Source organism: Microtus pennsylvanicus, chromosome 21 (genome assembly GCF_037038515.1).
Source record: "Microtus pennsylvanicus isolate mMicPen1 chromosome 21, mMicPen1.hap1, whole genome shotgun sequence".
In the NCBI taxonomy this organism is placed as follows: Eukaryota; Metazoa; Chordata; class Mammalia; order Rodentia; family Cricetidae; genus Microtus; species Microtus pennsylvanicus.
In genome coordinates, this window is record NC_134599.1 from 5,285,807 (window position 1) to 5,307,516 (window position 21,710).

Sequence of the window (21,710 nt, forward strand, 5' to 3'; positions counted from 1 at the left end):
TTCCTAAAATTCAAACTTAAAAAAATAAATCGCAAGGACAGCAGCTTAGGGTTAACCAGTTGAGAGCTGGACTGTTCACCAATCCGGCTCCACTCTTCATGAGTGGGTGAGAAATTGAAGGGGCTCCATCAGTTTACAAGCAGGAAAGAATACAGTTTGGATCTGGAAAGGTGGCAGTCTTTTTTTTTTTTTTTTTTTTTTTGGTTTTTCGAGACAGGGTTTCTCTGTGATTTTGGTTCCTGTCCTGGAACTAGCTCTGTAGACCAGGCTGGTCTTGAACTCACAGAGATCCGCCTGTCTCTGCCTCCCGAGTGCTGGGATTAAAGGTGTACGCCACCATCGCCCGGCTGGGAGACTCTTGAGAGCAGCCCAAAACCTGCTCTCCCAGATCAGAGGTGTCACTTACCTTGTATTCGTCCAGCCAGACGTGAACCACTCGCAGTAAGTTCCATGACAAGGCTTTCTCGAGCGCAGGCTTATTGAGATTCTGTGCCTTACTGATATGTCCAACCCGAGAGCAAGGAAGTATAAAGAGTTGGCCTCCACACATCCAAATCTAGACAAGATCATAATTATTTTACTAGTAACTAGCAGCTGCTTTAGAACACACACACACACACACACACACACACACACACACCTAGTATTTGTTTGACACTGCTTATTGAGATGTGTGTGTAGCCCAAATTGGCCTTAAACCCACTCTTTGAGAATGACACTGGGTTTCTGATCCTCCTGCCTCCTCTTCCCTAGTGCTGGGAATACAGTGGTGCACCACCACGCTTGGGTTATACCATGCTGGGCTTCAATCAAGTCTTCGTTCATACTAGGCAAGCATTCTACCAGATGAGCTGCACTGCTAGTCCTAATCTCTAATATGTATTCCTTTTATTCTAGGTAATAAATTTCATAACCTCATTAGAGTCTTCTAACATAGGTGCTATGACTGCCCCTCCCCCACTTGCAGATAAGAAAATTAACACACAGTTTGATTAAGAAGTTTGTCCAGTGATGTGGAACAATTGAGTGGCTGAGCTCAGGTTCAAATTTAGGAAGTCTAGCCTGAGAACCTGAGTTCTGAGTGCCAATGATTCTCTTTCTTTCCTGCTGCATGTTGCCAGGTGTAAGTAACACCAAGAGAAAGACAATTTCTGGCTGGGTTCAGTTCCTTGTAGTTTATGGATAAAAACACTTCACAGCACATATTGTAATAACTCCATTCACTGTGTGAAAGCAAGATACGGTCATTGAAAATTGTCCATGTAGGAAAGCATACATCCGCACACCTGGGGTTAATCAATAGAATTCAAGTATGCGTGTGGACATGCGAAACTGCACTTTAAGATAGCTCACTGTCTTTCCTGTGGGTTATGCAAAACTGTTTTAAAGGCCCTGGGCTAGGAACAATGCTCAGTGGGTTAAAAGCACTTCCCTACAAGGATCTGAGTTGGACTCTGGTATCCATGCAAAAAGCTGGGCATGACTACACACACCTGCAACCCCGATGCTGGAGGGGTTGGGAGAGGAAGGCAGGAGGCTTACTGGGGGTTAATGGATGCCAGCCTAGCAGAAAAATAGTGAGCTTCTGATTCAGAGAGAGATCTGCCTCAATGGAATAGAAGTGCAGCATGATAGAAGAGGACTCCTGACATCCTCCTGACCTCCGAATGCATAGGAATGTACCTGCATGCACGCACGCACGCACACACGCACGCACGCACACACACACACACACACGTGCATACACATTTATACACACATCAAAAAAAAGTCTCGTTTGGAAATGTTAGGAGTTTCTATTTCTTCACTGTAAAAGATAACACAGAGGGGCTGGCAAAATGGTTTCGTGAGTAGAAATGCCTGTCACCAAGACTGACTACCTCAGCTTAATCCTAGGACCCCGTAGAGGAGGGAGGGACTCCTGTAGGTTGTTCTCTGACCTACATACATAGTCTGTAGCAATGCATGCCTCCCCTCCATGTATGCACACACACAAAACTTTTTCATCTTTTTATTTGGGAGTGGTGTATATTGTCAGAGGACGACTGCAGAAGTTGGTCCTGTCTGCTGTGTGGATCTCAGGGATCTAACTTGGGTCATCAGGTTTAGTGGCAAATGCCGTAACCGACTGAGCCATCTCACCCGCTCCCTTATGATATACTTCCTGTAGTCATTCTGTTTCCTGGACTCCAGTGACACCAACATTGCCTGGAAACTTGATAAAAAGGAAAACCCATGGGCCCCTGACAACTACTCCCAGAGCCTGTGGTTTGGGCCCAATCTTCTGCCTTTTCACAGCCTCTTTCTGTGATTCAAATGCACACTCAGATTGGATGACCCTCTGTGCTAACTCATCAAGACTGTAAGTTCTGATTTTGCAGATATTTTTCTGAGGAAATTCACTTAATCATTATGGAACAGTTATGGGAAGTTAAATTCACTGGGACATATTGTGTGGGGCTGGAATATGACTCAGTGGGTATGTTTGTCTGGCACACAAGTCCTGGGTTAAATCCCCAGCATTATACACACTGCTCTTGGTGGTTCACAGCTGTAATCCCAGCACCCAGGAGGTGGTGCTGTTCAAGGTCACCTCTGGCTAAAGATGAAGTTCAAGGCCAGCCTGGGCTTTGCGAAACCCTGATTTAGGGAAAATAGAGGGAGTGGTGACAGAAACTCCCAGAATGCCTTTAAAAAATACTTCAGATTCCCTGTCTAGGAGACACAGAAGATAACCTTAGTCCAGAAGTCCAAACAGTTAGATATCTTTTTAAAAAACAGTTTGTGTATTGTATATGCATTTGTGTTTTGCCTGCATGTCTGTCTGTTTGAAGATGTGGGATTCCCTATAAAATGGGTTATAGGCATTTGTAGACTGCCATGTAGGTGCTGGGAATTGAACCCAGGTCCTCTGGAAGAACAGCCAGCGCTCTTAACCACTGAACCATCTCTCCAGCCCCCAGTTTTTTGTTTATAAATGTATATATATATATATATATATATATTTGTTTTTCGAGACAGGGTTTCTCTGTGGTTTTGGAGTCTGTCCTGGAACTAGCTCTTGTAGACCAGGCTGGTGTCGAACTCACAGAGATCCGCCTGCCTCTGCCTCCCGAGTGCTGGGATTAAAGGCGTGCGCCACCACCGCCCGGCTCAGCCACCAGTTTTATATTATTATTATTATGGTTATTCAAGAGCGTTTCTCCGAGTAGCCCCCCCCTCCCCTGGCTGTCCTGGAACTCCAGTTAGGTCTTTTATGGACCTATCCAATGGTTTGGCTGCCTGTGTTCCAACTGGCTCTCATTTTCATTGGAAAGTGTGACCTAAGAGTTGTTGATATAGGCTTCTTTTCTGGGTGCTTCATCATACAGCAAAATCTAACAGATAGAAATAATCTATGTTTCACTCTTTTTAAAAGAAAAGCTAAGGAACTTTAAACAGCTGTTATATTGTTAATGTACTTAACAGTTTCATAATTACCATGATACTAATTTTTCCACCTTTTTAATTATTTTTTGTGTCTGAGATTTTGTCTGCATATGTGTTTGTGTAACATGTGTGGTATCTGCAAAGGCCAGAAGAGGTCATTGGATTCCCTGGAACTGGACTTACAGTTAGTAGGGAGCCGCGAAACAGGTGCTGTGAATCGAATCCTGGTGTTCTGGAAGAGCAACTAGTGCTCTCACTGCTGAGCTCCAGCCCTTTTCTATGTTGTTTGTTTGTTTGAGAGGTTCATTAGTTTCAAGAGGCTATGGGTATATGCACTGAACAGTAAACAGAAGTCAACTTAATCCTGGGGGTGGGGGTTGCACACGGCTTTAATCCCAGCACTCGGGAGGCAGAGGCAGGCGGATCTCTGTGAGTTCGAGACCAGCCTGGTCTACAAGAGCTAGTTCCAGGACAGGCACCAAAGCTACAGAGAAACCCTGTCTCGAAAAACCAAAATTAAAAAAAAGTCAACTTATTTTTTTTTTTTAAAAAAAAAGTAGGTAATAAAACTGAAAGTGTCAAGCCGGGCAGCAGTGGCGCACACCTTTAATCCCAGCACTTGGGAGGCAGAGATAGGTGAATTTCTGTGAGTTCGAGGCCAGCCTGGTCTACAAGAGCTAGTTCCAGGACAGGCACCAAAGCTACAGAGAAACCCTGTCTCGAAAAACAAACAAACAAACAAACAAAAAAAAAACCCTGAAAATGTCTTTCAAAATGTTTGTCAAGAAACAAGTTGAAGAAAGCAGTAGATTTTAGCCCAGATCCACAGGTCCTGATAGCTGCTTGTTTAGTCTTCTGTTTTATTTTGCCCAGGCTGGCCTCAGACTCCCTATATAGCTGAGGATGAACTTGAACTTCTGATCCTCCTGCCAGAAATGCAGGGATCACAAGGCCTGTGCCATTATGCCTGGCTTTCTGTGGGGTTGGGGTTGAACCCAGGGCTTTGGGCATGTTAGGCAAACACTCGGCCAGCTGAGCCTCATCACTAGGTTGGTCACAGATGCTCCCTAATGAAGGTACCCCGCTACTGACAGGATCACAAACTAGGAGACAGAGGAGCAGCTGTGGCCATCTCTACATAGACAGTGGCATAGGAAAGGGAATCTCCATATGGATGTGTCTCCTTTAGGGACAAATCCAGAGTGAACAAGAAACAGGCCTAGGGATGAAACCAGTTGGGAGAGTGCCTGCCCAGAGTGCATGGTGCTTGAAAGGTGCTTGCAGCCTCCTAGATTTGACCCCTCTTGTAACTTTTTTGTTTGTTTTGTTTTTCTTTCTTTCTTTCTTTCTTTCTTTCTTTCTTTCTTTCTTTTTTTTTGGTTTTTCGAGACAGGGTTTCTCTGTGGTTTTGGAGCCTGTCCTGGAACTAGCTATTGTAGACCAGGCTGGTCTCGAACTCACAGTGTTTTGTTTTTCGAGACAGGGTTTCTCTGTGGTTTTGGAGCCTGTCCTGGAACTAGCTCTGTAGACCAGGCTGGTCTCGAACTCACAGAGATCCGCCTGCCTCTGCCTCCCGAGTGCTGGGATTAAAGGCGTGTGCCACCACCGCCCAACCCCTCATGTAACTTTTGAGAACTTTGTGACCAGGAGTGTCAGGGAGTCTGGGTCAGCCTGCTTGACAAATGGCCAAGTAGTTCTCCTTGCCCCAGATGGTACTGAGTCGGTCATTCGAGGTGGGCACCAGGTGAACACACAGGTAGCAACATCTGTAGAAATCAGACATTCTAGCCAAGGCCAGCACTACTGCAGTAACACCAAAAATCATGAGGAATAATAATTGCTTGTGGTTTTAAGCTACTGTGTTTTGAAGCAGGTTTTTTTTACATGAGTTAAAATTTACTGGCAAAAATTAACTGATATACAAGGCATCACTTGTTCTCCTAACACGAGTTTCATTTACATCAATTTTACACTGACATAGTTGTTCATTCCACAAACCCAGAGTGACAGATTCAAATTCTGATCAGTAAACACTTGCTCATTGCCCTTCCCTAATCTTGGGTCTGAGGGCACACCGTTTCTGGACTTGTGTTTTACAGGCTCTGGCCAAGAGAATGCCAGTCACATTATGACTACAGAAGGTGGAATATGCTGTGTGGTTTGGCTTGACTTTTATCTTCCTGCCATTCAGTGTGAGACGATCATGTTCCATATGGTGCCTACTTGTGGAAATAATGCTAGAACTCAATTAAAGCCCAACCTAATTAGCCTCTGCTGAGTCACCCCAGCCACTGTGGACACAAGCAAGAGAAAGGTAAGTGTTACTATTTTACACCATTCATTTCTGAGGTGCTTCATTCCACGGCATAACTGTGGTAATAACTGATAGATACTGAGGTAATAACTGACTAATTCCTAATATCCTTAGTAATAAAAATTCTGAGCACATGATTCATGAAGAGTAATCCATTGACTCAGTGGATAGATGGTCCACATAGGAGTAAAGTGTTGGAAATCTGCTGAAACTTCCATGATGTCAATGTATGAGAACTCTATGGTGGATACATGGTTTGTTTTCATATCAGAGCACCCAACAGGATTTAAACTGGCATCTATATCTAAAGAGGTACAGTCTTAAACTGGGCTGTGGTGATGCACACCTTCAACACACCTAGGGAGGCACAGACAGGTGGATCTCTAAGTTCAAGGCCAGCTTGGTCTACAGAGTAAGTTCCAAGACAACTAGGGCTACAAAGAAATTCTTTCTACAAACAAACAAACAAACAAAGGAACAAACAAAGGAGCTTCAGTCTTGGAGTGAGGCTGGGAAATGGGGTTCCCTAGGTTGTCACCCTTAAAGGCAGAAGTCAAGGTCTCAGTTTTTGAGTAGCACACATTGGCAGTATGGAGGGATGCCAGGATTGAGACAGGTACTGGAAAATTAGAAAGCTAAAACTTCACGTGGTCAAGGCCTGTTTTTGTTGTTGTTATTGTTTGGGTTTTTGTTGTTGGTGGTGGTGGTGATGTTTTGGTTTTTCAAGACAGGGTTTCTCTGTAGCTTTGGTGCCTGTCCTGGAACTAGCTCTTATAGACCAGACTGGCCTCGAACTCACAGAGATCAGCCTGTGTCTTTGCTTCCCGAGTGCTGCGATTAAAGGCATGTGCCACCACCGCCCAGCTTCAAGGCTTGTTGAATGTCAACCAGGACTGTTGAGTTGCAAGAGTCCAGAGCTGGTTATGGGAACCATTCTCAAAGGCTGGGTATGAAACATAGCTCCATGGCTATCCAGTGAACCATTGCTCTCCATGATGCATGGCAGCCACTGAACTCAACAAGCAAAGCAAAATCCAGGGCTTTGGCAGCTTCTCCTACACACGTGTTTGCTAGAACTGACCCAGAGACAGTAGAGACGTGCTGGCACCCCAAGACTGGAAAGGGAGGCTCTCTGAGAGCAGGAAGCAGTGGGTTTGGAGTATAGTACTTTCTGTTTTTGTGAACTTGGGAAGTACTCTGTCTTTGTTTTCTCATAAAAATTAAGAGATAAGGGCAGTACCATTATCTCATTAAGTGAGTTAACGTCTGTAAAATTTTTCAGTAAGGCATAAGAATCTGTCCAACAAACCGCTCATGTTAATCCTTTATATATCAAGTGCTACTACTTCAGGAGGGTTATGAAAAAAACGATGGCTCAGTTCCCTTCTATATGATGATTGCAGAGTTTTCTGTGTTTCTCCACTGTGTTTATAAAAAGCAAAATTAAATAACCGGTACCCTGATAGGATGAAAGCCATGACATCAGAAGCTAATTTTATACTGTGTACTGCTGTATTGTAACACTGTCCTGTGTCCCTTATAATGATTAATTTGGTTGTGAACTTGGCAGGATCTATAAGCAGTCAGGAGACAAAGCCTGTGTGTGTTGGGGTTGTCTCTAGATTGGCTTCATTGAGGTAGGAAGGCCTTTGCTGACAGTGGGCAGCACCATTTCGTGGACTGGGGTCCTGGGCAGCATAGACAAAATAGAGTGTGCTGGGCAACAGCTTTCATCTCTCTCTGCTTTCTGAGTATGGCTACAATATGACCAGCCCTACAAGGTCTTTCCCACCATATGGGCGGGTGCCCAAGAAAACCCTTTCTTCAGTTGCCTTCGTCAGGTATTCTGTCATAGGATGGGAAAGTTACTAATATGGTCCTCAGGTCCTCAGTAAACACCACTGCATCGTCTGAATGCTTGGGCTGAGGCCTAGCTTGACTGGGAAGATACGCCTTTGTCGTCAGTTAGCAGAAAGGAACTGAATCTAAATGTGTCCCTCAAGAGATAGTCTCCAGCTGACTGCAGACTTCCTTGTGTAATCAGATCCTGTCAGCCCAGGCATGATCTGTTAGGGTTTGGTTTGCTTGTTTAAGTTTTTCAAGACAGGGTTTCTCTGCGTAGCCCTGGTTGTCCTAGAACTCACTCTGAAGAACAGGCTAACCTGGAACTCCTAGAAATCCACCTGCCTCTGCCTCCTGAGTGCTAAGATTAGAGGCCTGGTGGCACATGCCCAGTTTAAGATTGTTATTTTGTTCTCAATGGCCAGTGTCAAAAGAGTACATAAACTAGTTACAAAATTACATGCTTGTTTATACAGAGAGAGAGCCAAGCATACTTCAGAGATTCAAAACAGTCATTGGGAATAGAATCATTGGAAATATTGGCCAGGAATAATTGATTCATTTGAAAAGGAAGTTAGCTGTCATTTACTGTCTGTGAGGAATGTAGGACCAGAAATGGGACACATTTGCCTTTCATTACATTTTAAATTTTACTGAGAGAGAGAGAGAGAGACCATGCACACCTGTTTATGTGTATGTCCTCACGCACCTGTGGTGAATGGACCAGGTCACACGTAGAGGTCAGAGGACAACTTTTGGAAGTTGGTTCTTTCCTTTCACTGTGGGGTTCCCTGGGACTGAGCACAGGTGTGCAGACCTGGCAGCTGGCAGCAGGCACTTTTACCCACAGAATCATCTCGTTGACCCCTACACTTGCTTTGCAAATACACATACCTTCACAAAAGTAGTTCTACCCTGGGCTACAGAATGTGTTCATAGTTAAGTCCTAAGAGAGGAAAATTTATTAGGCAATGGTCTTAGAGATCCCTTAGTAAATCAAGGGATCACCAACCAAATAAAAAGAGCCAGCGGCTGGTATTTAAAATACTACCAAGGTCAGAAGGGAATGCATGAATGGGGAGGGGATAATGAAAGCAGCAAATGTGTAAGGTGAGTCCAAGTAGGAGCTGAGATGCCTGTGTAAACACAATAAACCTATCAAGTCTGTGCTGAAAAGGACAAAAATGAATAAGGAATAAATAGGGCTGGCAAGAGGGCTCAGTCAATAGCGCTTGCCACATAAATGTGAGGATGAAGGTTTGATCCCCAGAACCCATCTTAAAAAAGAACATGGGTGTAGCGGTGCACACTTGTAATTCCAACACTGAGGAGGTAGAGAAGGGAGGATTCCTAGGGCTTGCTGGCTGCAGCCTAATCAGCAAGTTCTAGGCTAGTGACTTCTCAAAAAACAAGATGGACGAGACCTGAAGAACGATACCTGAGATTGGCCTCTGGTCTCTTCATTCATACAATGACGAAAATGACCAGCTACTAGGAAGGAAAGGAGGGAGGAGGGACGGAGGGACGGAGGGAAGGAAGGAAGGAAGGAAGGAGAAAATAAAAAACAAAATAGGGAGGGGTTATATAACTATCAAGACAACTAGAGAACCCACGTAGACTTAAAATATCTTATTAGTTTACTGTACCATGCTATGAAAACAACAAAGCATATGGTCGGGGCTTTAAAGCCCTACCAAAGCCGGGCAATGGTGGCGCACGCCTTTAATCCCAGCACTCGGGAGGCAGAGGCAGGCGGATCTCTGTGAGTTCGAGACCAGCCTGGTGTACAGAGCTAGTTCCAGGACAGGCTCCAAAGCCACAGAGAAACCCTGTTTCGAAAAACGAAAATAAGCCGGGCGATGGTGGCGCACGCCTTTAATCCCAGCACTCGGGAGGCAGAGGCAGGCGGATCTCTGTGAGTTCGAGACCAGCCTGGTCTACAGAGCGAGTTCCAGGACAGGTTCCAAAGCTACAGAGAAACCCTGTCTCGAAAAACCAAAAAAAAAAAAAAAAAAAAAAAAGAAAAACGAAAATAAATGAACAAATAAATAAATAAATAAAGCCCTACCAAGTGTTTCCAGGGAGCCCCATCATCTGTTGCGTGCCCTTGCAGTCTCACCAGAACTGTCTGGCATGCTCATGGAGGGAACAGTGTAACTAGATGAAAAGTCAGATCGCACTCTTGCTCAGGTAAGAGCTCAGGTAAGAGCTCAGGTAAGAGCTCTGGCCCAGTAGGCACCACACTGGGTTCCATCCATCAATACAGAATGAAGCATCAGACCGCTCTCTACACAAATACAGCTACATGGGGAAACAGAATAGAACAAAACAGAAGGAAGTCTGACTTACTCTTAGTGAAAGTTCCACATTTTCTCCTCCCCAAAGGTTCATGTCCTTGTCATACTGTCCGAGTTCATTAAAATAATGTCTGTCTATAGCAAAAATTCCTCCTGCCATTGCAGGTGACCTAGAAAGGAGTAAAAAAATATTAAGTTCCAGAGAGATCGTGATCTCCAGTTTTCCTAAAAACATATGAAATGTTACCGCTGGCTCAGTGATTAACAGTGCTCACTGCTCTTGCAGAGGCCTTGCTGGGTTCTCAGCGCCCGGGCTAGGCTGCTTACGATCAATCGCCTCTACACAGGCTCCAGGGGCTGATGCTCTCTGGCCTCTGCTTCTTGCAGCCACCATCCCACTCAGCACTTCTAAGAGAGCCCCTCCTTTTGAATTTCACTGTGTGAGACAGTGTGACTTCTGTCTGTGACTGGTTCATTTCTTTTTTTTTGAGCACGGAAGCACAATTCTTAGTTAAGGGAGCCACCTTAGGGTTGGCAAGAGACTTGAACCTAGAGTGGCTCCCAGGAGCCCAAGGCTATGTCCCCAGTTAGTTCCTTGGGCAGCTGAGGATAGGGAACCTGAAATGACCCTATCCTATAGCAATACTGACTAATATCTTGCATATCACCATAGAACCTTCATCTGGCGATGGATGGAGATAGAGACAGAGACCCACACTGGAGCACTGGACTGAGCTCCCAAGGTCCCAATGAGGAGCAGAAGGAGGGAGAACATGAGCAAAGAAGTCGGGACCACGAGGGGTGCACCCACCCATTGAGGGAAACAGGCCCAAATAGTAAAGACTAAAAAAGTGTAATATAGTGTCTGCTCCAGAGAAAGTCCTTTTTCCAGAGTCAGGCATCTGGATGAGGGTCTCCATTCCCTGGGGGCTTGAAGAAAGTTCCTGCTTGAAAAAGCAGTCATTCTTGTCTCTAGCAAGAGGAACTTGTGACCCTTCTATCAAGGTAAGAGTACTGCCTAGTGTCAAGATGAATGCTAGATTCCTCAACTTCTGATCTCAAGTCACACCCCAGCTCACATGCCCCTTTTTTCCAGTTTTAATCCTAAATGCAACTCCACAGTAGGAAAGATGCAGTCTTTTTTCATTTAAAGGGCTGCTGCCAGTTATTTCAATTCACCCTCAGCTCTTGTCTGCCCCCACCCCATGCTGACTCCACACATTCTCTTTGGGACCTGAAATCCCCACCCCATCCCTACCCCACCGAAGCAGGTCTCCAGCATATTCCCATATCAGCAATACACACTCACTCAGGACTTGCACTTTTTGCTTACTCCCTGCAGGGAGAAGGGGTTCATCTTGAAGGCTATAGTCCATTGTGGTGGGGAGGTCAAGGCAGCATGAGCCTGAAGGAGCTAGTCACATTGTATCTACAGTCTGCACAGAGCACATACACCTGGTCACATTGTATCCACAGTCAGCACAGAGAACACACACCTGGTCACATTGTATCTACAGTCAGCACAGAGAACACACACCTGGTCACATTGTATCTACAGTCTGCACAGAGCATATATACCTGGTCACATTGTATCTACAGTCTGCACAGAGCACATACACCTGGTCACATTGTATCCACAGTCAGCACAGAGAACACACACCTGGTCACATTGTATCTACAGTCAGCACAGAGAACACACACCTGGTCACATTGTATCTACAGTCTGCACAGAGCATATATACCTGGTCACATTGTATCTACAGTCTGCACAGAGCACATACACCTGGTCACATTGTATCCACAGTCAGCACAGAGAACACACACCTGGTCACATTGTATCTACAGTCAGCACAGATAACACACACCTGGTCACATTGTATCTACAGTCTGCACAGAGCATATATACCTGGTCACATTGTATCTACAGTCTGCACAGAGCACACACACCTGGTCACATTGTATCTACAGTCAGCACAGAGCACACACACCTGGTCACATTGTATCTACAGTCAGCACAGAGCACACACACCTGGTCACATTGTATCCACAGTCAACACAGAGAACACACACACCTGGTCACATTGTATCTACAGTCAGCACAGAGAACACACACCTGGTCACATTGTATCCACAGTCAGCACAGAGCACACACTGCTTGGTTCCCTTTGCCACTCTTTTTTTTCTTTTTCTTCTTTTAAGACGACCTCACTGGCCTAGGCTGGCCTGGAACGCATGGAGATCTGTCTACCTCTGCCTCCTAAGGGCTTCACAGTAATCCTGGAGTAAAATGATGAGTCGGGATTGTATCCTGGCCAAGGGAGTAATAATGACGACAGGAAACAAGGTCTCCAGTTACTGGTTTAGCTTGAAGATGGACCTAACAGATTTGCTAATAAATAGGACAAGAATATGGGAAGATAGCAGGAGTGTGATACTAGAGGTTTTCTACATGGCAGATGGAGTTCTGTCCTCAGACATGAGAAGTCTTGGTTTCAAAGAAAGCTTACGATCCAGGCCAAGGTGAGGTATGCATTCAGCATCTCAGTGGAAGGCCAAACAGGCAGCAGGTGCAATTGGGCAGGTGAGCCTAGAGGTCTTTCTTGTTGCTGTGACAAGATACCTGGCCAGAGCCACTTAGGAAGGTTTGTTTCGGCTCAAGGTCCAGGGTGGAGAAGTCATGGTGTCAGGAGCGTGGGGCTTTGGTCACCTTGCACCCGTCATAAGTAGAAGGAGATGCTGGTGTTCAGCTAGCTCTCTATTTTATTCAGTGCAGGCCCCCAGCCCTTGAGATGGATCCAATCACACTTGGGGGAAGAGGATGTGTGGAGTCAGCAGAGGAAGGAGGAGGAGATGGACAGGAACTAAGGGTGAATCGGGGTGCTGCCAGCAGTCTTTTATTGAGAACAGATTACACCTCTTTTTAAGAATATTTATTATGTATACAATATTCTGTCTGTGTGTACGCCTGCAGGCCAGAAGAGGGCACCAGACCTCATTACAGATGGTTGTGAGCCACCAAGTGCTTGCTGGGAATTGAACTCAGAACCTTTGGAAGAACAGACAATGCTCTTAACCTCTGAGCCATCTCTCCAGCCCCAGATTACACCTTTTATACTGTATAGTTGCATTTAGAATTAAAACTCGAGACAGGGACACCTGAGCCGGGGGTGGGGAGGGGTGGGGAGTGGGGAGTGGGGGGTGGCTTGAGATCAGGGGTTGAGGAATCTAACTTTGACCTTGACAATAGGCAGTAGTCAACTGGAATTAGTCAATAGGAACTAAGGGTTACAAGTTCCTCTTGCTAGAGATAAGAATGACTGCTTTATCACACAAGAACTTTCCTCAAGGAATGGAAACTCTTATCTAGACACCTGACTGGGGGGGGGGCACCAACTTCTTCTGGAGCAGACACTATAGTACACTTTCTTAGACTTACTATATGGGCCTGTCCCCCTCATGAGGTCCTGATGTCTTATTCTTTTCCCATTATACTGCACCATTCTGATTTCTCTGTATTTATTAGCTGAACTCTTGCCCTTAATGGCCTCAGGCTCTGGATCTGAACTGTAGACATTTCATCCTTGGGGTCAGGTGTGTCTAGTAAATCTCTAACATTCCTGTTCTTGGTGTGATTAGGAGGACACATTGGAATTCCTGATTCCAAGGTGGTGGGGATTTTTTCCCCAAAGAATTACTTTGTTTAGAGAGACTACCATTGTACACATTTTTATCCTTTTATCAAAACCCACAAAAAATTTCCCAAAGAAAAAGGCATTAATTTTGAGAATCACTATAAGTGAGAGTAAAAAGGCGCTGGAGAAGTGTGGTCTGCAGTCTGCTGGAACTGTGTCAAGCATTGGTCACAATGCAGTACACACCAATCAGGAAACTCCTTTGTAGGCATACCCTATTGGGTAATCTAGATCCTGTTAAGTTTATCGTCAGTATTTTTGATACTAATAAATTTAATTTCTTTCTTTCTTTTTTTTTTTTTTCGAGACAGGGTTTCTCTGTGGCTTTGGAGCCTGTCCTGGAACTAGCTCTGTAGACCAGGCTGGTCTCGAACTCATAAATTTAATTTCTGTATATATACTTAGTGTAACGGAGAAAGGAGTTTTTTACAGTTGTACAGATGCAAACCAGTATGCGTGGGGTAGCTGTGTGCCACGGCATGTGTGTGGAGCCAGAGGACAGCTCGTAGGAATCAGTTCTTCTTTCACTATGTGGATCCCAGAAACCAAACTTGGCTTGTCAGACTTGTTGGAAAGTGTCTTTTCCTGCTGAGTCAGCTTGCTGCCCTCACGAGTAAAAATATTTTAAAGGCAGTTGTAAAAGGTGTGTAAAGTGCGAACATCTGGAAAAGTGAGGACTCTCGTGCATATGAATGACACAAAGGGTCTGCACATTGGGCTAGAGTCAGAGATGGATACCGATGACAGATGGCTTCCAGTCCTAGCAAGCCTAGCACTGACTTCAAGTTCAAAGTCAGTATTATCAGGAATCATCAGCTTAGGATGGGTTAAGAATCAGTCTGGGGCCAGGCAGAAGTGGAGTGAGGAGCAAGGGTTAGGCCCTGGGCACTTCAAGGTGAAAGCCGCTTGCAGAGCAGAGGGGTGCTCAGCAGAGAGGATGGGCAGGTGACACAGCAAGGTGGGAGAGGGCAGGGGATGGTGAGACACACAGCAGGGAAACGGTGAACTGGACATTGGGATGACGGTCACAGGTCTTAGAGGTGACAAATTCTTACTGACATCAGTTTAAAACACTGAAATTCAAAGTAAATATGCAACTCTTTCCATTGCCTGTAATACAAAAGAGAAAGGCCAGGCAGTGACAGGAAGTTGGGTCAAAGAAAGTAAAGTTATAGTGCAGGCACTAAGATCAATAAGTAATAAATGGGCCCTCATGGAACAGAACAGCTTCTAAAAGGCAAAAGGCACAATCGATCAAAGAGGCAGCCTACAGAATGGGAAAAGATTTTTGCCAATTCCATATCAATAGAGGCCATATATCCAACATCTGTAAAGAACTCAAGAAATTAGATACAATCCTCCCCCACATAACCCAATAAAAATGGGGTGGGAATGGCTTGGTGCCAAAGACCCGCAGATGTCTGGCTGTAGAGGCATGGATGTAGCCTCTGGGGTGCCAGTTAGAGCAGAGACAACGAGGAGGGGGATGGGAGAGAGCAGAAGTCTGCAGGGATGGTGTCTGAGAAGCAGAACAGGGCCCAGCGAGCTTCTGGGATGTGTTCCTGGACATGGTGTCATGTCCAGGAATGCCAGGAGAGGCCAGGAGATGGCAGTCCACGTGAAGTGGGTAACTTTACAGGCATTTGATTCTTGTCACCCTGCTGGTGTTGTCCCCTAAAACTTACAAGTAAGGGAGTGTGAACATGATTCCGTCTGCACAGTTCTACTACAGGGTTAGGAAATGGCAGCTACTTGGCCTGGGGAGCAAATGGGGTTAGCAATGAGAGAAGTTTCACATCAAGTTTCCAGGGAATGTAGCCCTAGCCGTCAGGAAGGCCCTCCAGATGTGCCAGATGTAATCACCTTATGTTCACATTAATACATTTTCCAAGACAAATGAGCTAGGAGAATCATGTTCCTCTCAGTCTGTGAAGTTGCACCTGGAAACACTGGGGTAAAGATTTTCTGTGTGAATTTGGCAAAGGTATCCAGACTTCCTAACCATGGCAGTTTGCTCCACAGTTACCAGACAACTCCCTCCTGCAACTGAAAAAAGATAATCGGGGGAGGGAGATGGCTCATGCAGTGAAGTGACTGTTTTGCAATCATGATCCCCAGAACCCATCTAAAAAAAAAAACTGGGCATGGTGGCATGCACTTGGAATTTTAGTGTTTACGGTATGGAAACAGGCAGATCCCAAGGGCCTGTTGGCTAGCAATCCTTAGCATACTTGGTGAGTTCCAGGTCAGTAAGATGAGAGACTGTCTTAAAAACCAAGGTAGCAAAAAAACAAACAAACAAACAAAAAAAAGCCGGGCGATGGTGGCGCACGCCGTTAATCCCAGCACTCGGGAGGCAGAGGCAGGCGGATCTCTGTGAGTTCGAGACCAGCCTGGTCTACAGAGCTAGTTCCAGGACAGGCTCCAAAGCCACAGAGAAACCCTGTCTCGAAAAACAAAAAAAAAAAACAAACAAACAAAAACCAAGGTAGACAGCTCCGAGGAACAACACCCGAGATTGACCTCCACATGCACATAGACTTATGAACACACTTCATGCACACACACACACACACACAAATCAGGACAACATTCAACAGCCATGGTATTTTTCTTTTTTTTAAATATTTATTTATTTGTTATGTATACAATTCTGTGTGTATGTCTGCAGGCCAGAAGAGGGCACCAGACCTCATTACAGATAGTTGTGAGCCACCATGTGGTTGCCGGGAATTGAACTCAGGACCTTTGGAAGAGCAGGCAATGCTCTTAACCACTGAGTCATCTCTCCAGCCCCATGGTATCTTTCTGAATGTGGTGTGGCATAAAGTACAGCGTCAGCTGAAACAAACTTAATACTTTAAGAAACGCGTGGCAAGCTGGGCATAGTGGCACACACCTTTAATTCCATTACTCAGGGCTCAGAGGCAAGCAGATCTCTGTGAATTTGCAGCCAACCTGATCTAGAGAGTTCCAAGACAGTAAGACAGTCAGGTCTACATATAGAGACCCAGAAAGAAAGAAAGAAAGAAAGAAAGAAAGAAAGAAAGAAAGAAAGAAAGAAAGAAAGAAAGAAAGAAAGAAAGAAAGAAAGAGAGAGAAAGAGAGAGAAAGAAAGAAAGAAAGAAAGAAAGAAAGAAAGAAAGAAAGAAAGAAAGAAAGGAGATAAAGGAAGAAAGGAAGAAAGAAAGAGGGAGGGATTGAAGGAGGGAGGGAAGGGAGAAAGGAAGGAAAGGGAGGGAGAGAAAGAAAGAAGAGAGGAGAGAGGAAGAAGAGGAAGAAGAAAGAAAGAGAAAGAAAGGAAGGAAGAAAAGGGTGGCAAAATAAAGCATTGATTTTACTACAGGCTCTCAAACAAGAAGAATCTCACCGGATGGGTTTGCTTGGTCCTTCTGGGCCGTCCAGCTCATATGAGAAAACGTTGTCCCATCTAAAATTCAGGTTCCAGTCAAAAGCTCCCCTTACAATAGGTGCCGCTCTATAATCCAGTGTCATGTCATCGATGACATCAATCACAGGGCACACCACCATTTTGTGGTCCTTAGCAATGGCATGCAGCAAGGGCTCCAGCCAGACTGTATTCACCTCACAGTGGCTATCCAAGAACACCAGGATGTCTCCTGTGAAGGCGAGAGCAGACTAACATTGGTCCTCGACTTAGTAGGTTTTCTGTTGCTTTGATGAAATACCACGACTAAAAGCAACTTGGGAAGGAAAGGGTTTATTTGGCTTTTACTTCCACTTCCATATCATAGTTCGTCAGTGAAGGAAGTCAGGAAAGGAACTCAAGCAGGACAGGGACCTGGATGCAGGGGTGCTGCTTACTGGCTTGTTTCTCATGGTTTGCTCAGCCTGCTCTCTTACAGAATCCATGACCACCACTCAGAGGTCATGCCATTCACAATTAAGAAATTAAGAAAATGCTCTACGGGCTTGCCTAATGCCCTCACAGAGGCATTTTCTCAAGTGAGGCTCCCTCCTCTCTGATGACTCATGCTTCTATCAAGTTGACATACAACTAGCCAGCATGCCCCCTAGAGGAAATATGTCCAGTCTAAAGCAAGCTGGATGCAATTGACTGTTTATCTGCTTGGTTCCTCAGTTGCACTGAGGGAAATGAGAAATACATGTTTTATTGTGCCCAAAAAGGTGAGACCCCGTGTGCTGTAAGTGTTCTTAGGAGGTTAGAGGATGGCTTGGAGAAAACTCTAGTGGAGCATGCACATCTGAGAAGAGCTTTCCTTTTCAAAGATCTTTTCAGGAGACTGGAGAGGTGGCTCAGTTATTGAAGTGCTTGCCTTACAAACCTGAGAGTCTAAGTTCAATCTCTATAACCTACATTAAAGAAAAAAAGCAAAACTATCTGGGACTGGTGACCTTTCTTTACAATCCTGGCACTTCGGAGTTGGAAGCAAGTGTTTACCCTAAGGTAGGCCAGCCAGGCAACCAGCCTGCTTTATGAATTCCAGGTCAATGAGAGAGCCTGCTTCAAACAAACAACCGTGATGGCACCTGAGAAATGATGCCTAATTTTCGCCTCTGGAAATCTCAGCAGGCGCAGTCTGGACTCTAGTTCACACCTGTAATGGGGGGCAGAGAGGTACAAGAGTTTGCCCTTCTTAAGCAGCCATTCCTATTATCCTACGCTTTGCTTTATATGGCTTCAGGTCCTGGGATCAGCTGAAGTCTACCATGTCTTCCTTGCAAAGACAGGCTGTGTACCCCTCAGACTGTGAGCCACGTGAACCCTTTCCTACTTGGTGACAGCACAAGAAAAGTAATTAACACTCTGGCTCATGGCCTGGAAGAATGTTCATACCTGAAGCACGGGAGGCACCAATCATCCTTGATCTAATGAGACCCTCTCTCCTTTTGTTTCTTACTAATTTAATCTTTCCGCGAAAAAGTTCAAGCTGATAGTCCAATTTTTCTTTCAAATCATCTGGAAAAAATATTTGATACTTGACAATTTATAAACTGCAACTATAGAAATTCAAACATTGTCATTATGACCAATTTCTTCCTTCCTTCCTTTCCTCCCATCTTCCTTCTTCCTTTCTTTCTTTCTTTTAATTTTTTTTTTTATTTTTCGAGACAATGTTTCTCCGTAGCTTTGGAGCCTGTCCTGAAACTTGCTCTATAGATCAGGCTAGCCTGGAACTCACAGAGATCGGCCTGCCTCTGCCTCCCAAGTGCTGGGATTAAAGGCGTGCGCCACCACTGCCCGGCATGACCAATTTCTAAAAATCTACTATTGCACAGATTTTAATGTGGCCCTGTTTAGCCTCCAATCCACAAGAAAAATGGTTCATAATCAAACTATAATTTTTGTGCTTCTAGTGATCTCTGCTTCCCCACATCATTATTAAAATTTACTAAGCTGGGCAGCGGTGGTGCACACCTTAATCCCAGCACTGGGAGGCAGAGGCAGGTGGATTTCCATGAGTTTGAGGCTGGCCTGGTCTACAGAGTAAGTTCCAGGACAGACTCTAAATCTACACAGAGAAACCATGTCTCAAAAAACCAGAATAAATAAAATAAAATTACTATATCATTATTAAAATTTAGTAGAAAAACGTGTAGGTTATAAGGCTTTTGGTATAACCTAATTTTACTACTATTACATAAGTTGTACTGTGATTAATTTTGCTTCTAATTTTGTGTGACTTGAAGGTGAATCATCAAACCAAGCGAGTTCAAGAGCCACCTACATCCATTCCTTCAAGATAAGAAAGTCCATTGGCACTGTCTTGTGGGCATGTCAAGGAAAGACAGGTTTCAGTTCAAAATTTGTTATATAATTCATGATAAAGTCGTTCTGAATTAAAGTAAGGAATATTTTGATCCTGAGTTCCATAGGAACACAACAACACTCTGTGTCCTGTGTTTGAGGCTAATGTCAAGGAATGGTAGAGATGACTGGTCTGGCAGCATACTTGGGGGCTCGACCACCACTAGTGACCCTCTTGGTCTCCTTTGAAGGGGACTAAAATGCAAGATGTGTATGTAAGCAGGTCAGTAGAGATCATGGACTGTTCACCAAAGGGACTTGGAAAGTATTAGATCATGAGGATGGAGTCCCCATGAATGGGGTTTATAGGAAGAGGCCCAAGACCTCATGGATCCAAAGAGGATGGAACGAAAGAGCATCAATGTAAAAAAGCCAAAAGAATGCTGTTACCAACCTGGTCTCAGATCAGTGTCTGTTGCTCAAGCTCTTTGTCAAGCTGACAAGAGACCAATGCGTCCCTAGACTCTTGGTGTTGTGCTGGAAGGCTGGCAGACACGGTCACTCCTGGAGCTGCACGCCCAGTGTGGGATTTGTGAACTTCTGAGTAAGAAAGCAGAACTCTGGCCAGCAGGAACATCTGCACACTGCACCCAGTTTTACTGAGATTTTCTGAGCAGCAAGCTGTAGACATCTCAGCTCTACCGAGTGGATAAGGTAGTTTGGGGGAAGAGAGACTCAGCTAGTAATGACTCCTATGGAAATGTCATGTGATAGGTTCCTGGCCAAATCATATAACTTCCATAGTAACATTAGCTTGGGTCACACCCAGAGCAACCTCCAGTCACTTCCACAGGGCGGCCCTCCTGGAATATCTTTTCTTCTCAACAAACCTTTTTCCTGCGGGGCTGTCAAGGGGCACACCTTTAATTGCAGCACTTGGGAGGCAGAGGCTGGTAGATCTCTGTGAGTTCAAGGCCAGCCTAATCTGCAAGAGCTAGTTCTACAAGGCTAGCCTAGATCCAAAGCTACAGAAAAACCCTGTCACCACAAAAAAAAAAAAAAATTGTAAAAAAAAAAAAAAGCCGGGCGGTGGTGGAGCAGGCCTTTAATTCCAGCACTCGGGAGGCAGAAGCAGGCGGGTCGCTGGGAGTTCGAGGCCAGCCTGGTCTACAAGAGCTAGTTCCGGGACAGGCACCAAAAAGCTACAGAGAAACCCTGTCTCGAAAAACCAAAAAAATAATAAATAAATAAATAAATAAATAAATAAATGTAAAAAAAAAAGAAAGAAAAACCCTGTCTTGAAAAACCAAAATCTAACAACAAAACAAAACATAAACAAAAAACTCAAAAAACAAAAAAGCCCATACCTTTTCCCTTTTAAGTTCATCATAGACTAGCTTCCAGAGGGTTGGGTGACTTTGCAGGTCTGAAACCTACCCAATATTGACATGATTATCCGGGCACTCCTGGCTTGCCTAAGGTTAATAATTAGTTGTAAACAGACAACCAATTTCAAAGCCTAAGCAGGGGTAGCTAGACTTTTGTTCTAATATCTTCATCCTATCGTAAGAAGCAAGCATAGAGGAATCATTGCCTACTTGCAGTTGGCTCGAGTTCTTTCCTAGGTCATCTCCCTATGTTAAGCCCTGACTTGCTCTTCATATTCATCCATCTATTTATATTTTTGAACAAGGTAGCTGTTTAAAATGTTCAGATTGGCTTTGAACTTGCTCTGTAGCCAAGGATAACCTTGACCTGATCCTCTACTCCCACTTCCACCACCACACACAGATTAAGCATCACAGATTGAATCCCAGACCTTACACATGCCAGGAAAACACTCCACCAACTGAGCTAACATAGCCATAACTTCCCATGTTCTTGTGATTAAATTCCAAAAATGCCCTTCATGAGTAGTCTCTTTTATTTATTTATTTATTTATTTATTTGGTTTTTTCGAGACAGGGTTTCTCTGTGGCTTTGGAGACTGTCCTGGAACTAGCTCTGTAGACCAGGCTGGTCTCGAACTCACAGAGATCCGCCTGCCTCTGCCTCCCGAGTGCTGGGATTAAAGACGTGCACCACCATCGCCCGGCATGAGTAGTCTCTTTTAAACAACTCCAGCTTTATGCCTTTTTCCTCATCCTTCCAACTGTGCACTCATGCGTAAACTTCCTAAAATGCTGAAGTATCCCATGCTCACCCTGATTTGTCTCGTCTTGGGCCTTTAAAGTGCCATTTCTTTCACCTAAAACACTTTTTCTTCCTAGCCATTTGGGCAACCCCAGCCTATCTGTGCCTCTCCCATTTAGATGGCACTTCTTTCTGAAGTGATCCCTAAAGTCAAGGCAACGCCCCTGTACTGACCTCACGGACATCATGCCAGGCCCTGGGTCAGTCTTTCT

General features: G+C 44.8%; 1 protein-coding gene across 1 annotated transcript in view; it reads right to left on the reverse strand.

The window, feature by feature from the left end:
• The window catches only part of Galntl5 (polypeptide N-acetylgalactosaminyltransferase like 5), a 37,116-nt gene that overhangs the window by 2,600 nt on the left and 12,806 nt on the right, over positions 1-21,710 (reverse strand). The window contains exons 4-7 of the mRNA XM_075955785.1: positions 18,394-18,516; positions 16,945-17,194; positions 9,935-10,052; positions 407-556 (exon numbers count right to left, since the gene is read on the reverse strand). Of these exons, the coding sequence (XP_075811900.1) occupies positions 407-556; positions 9,935-10,052; positions 16,945-17,194; positions 18,394-18,516 (641 nt within the window). The remainder of the gene's footprint in view (positions 1-406; positions 557-9,934; positions 10,053-16,944; positions 17,195-18,393; positions 18,517-21,710) is intronic.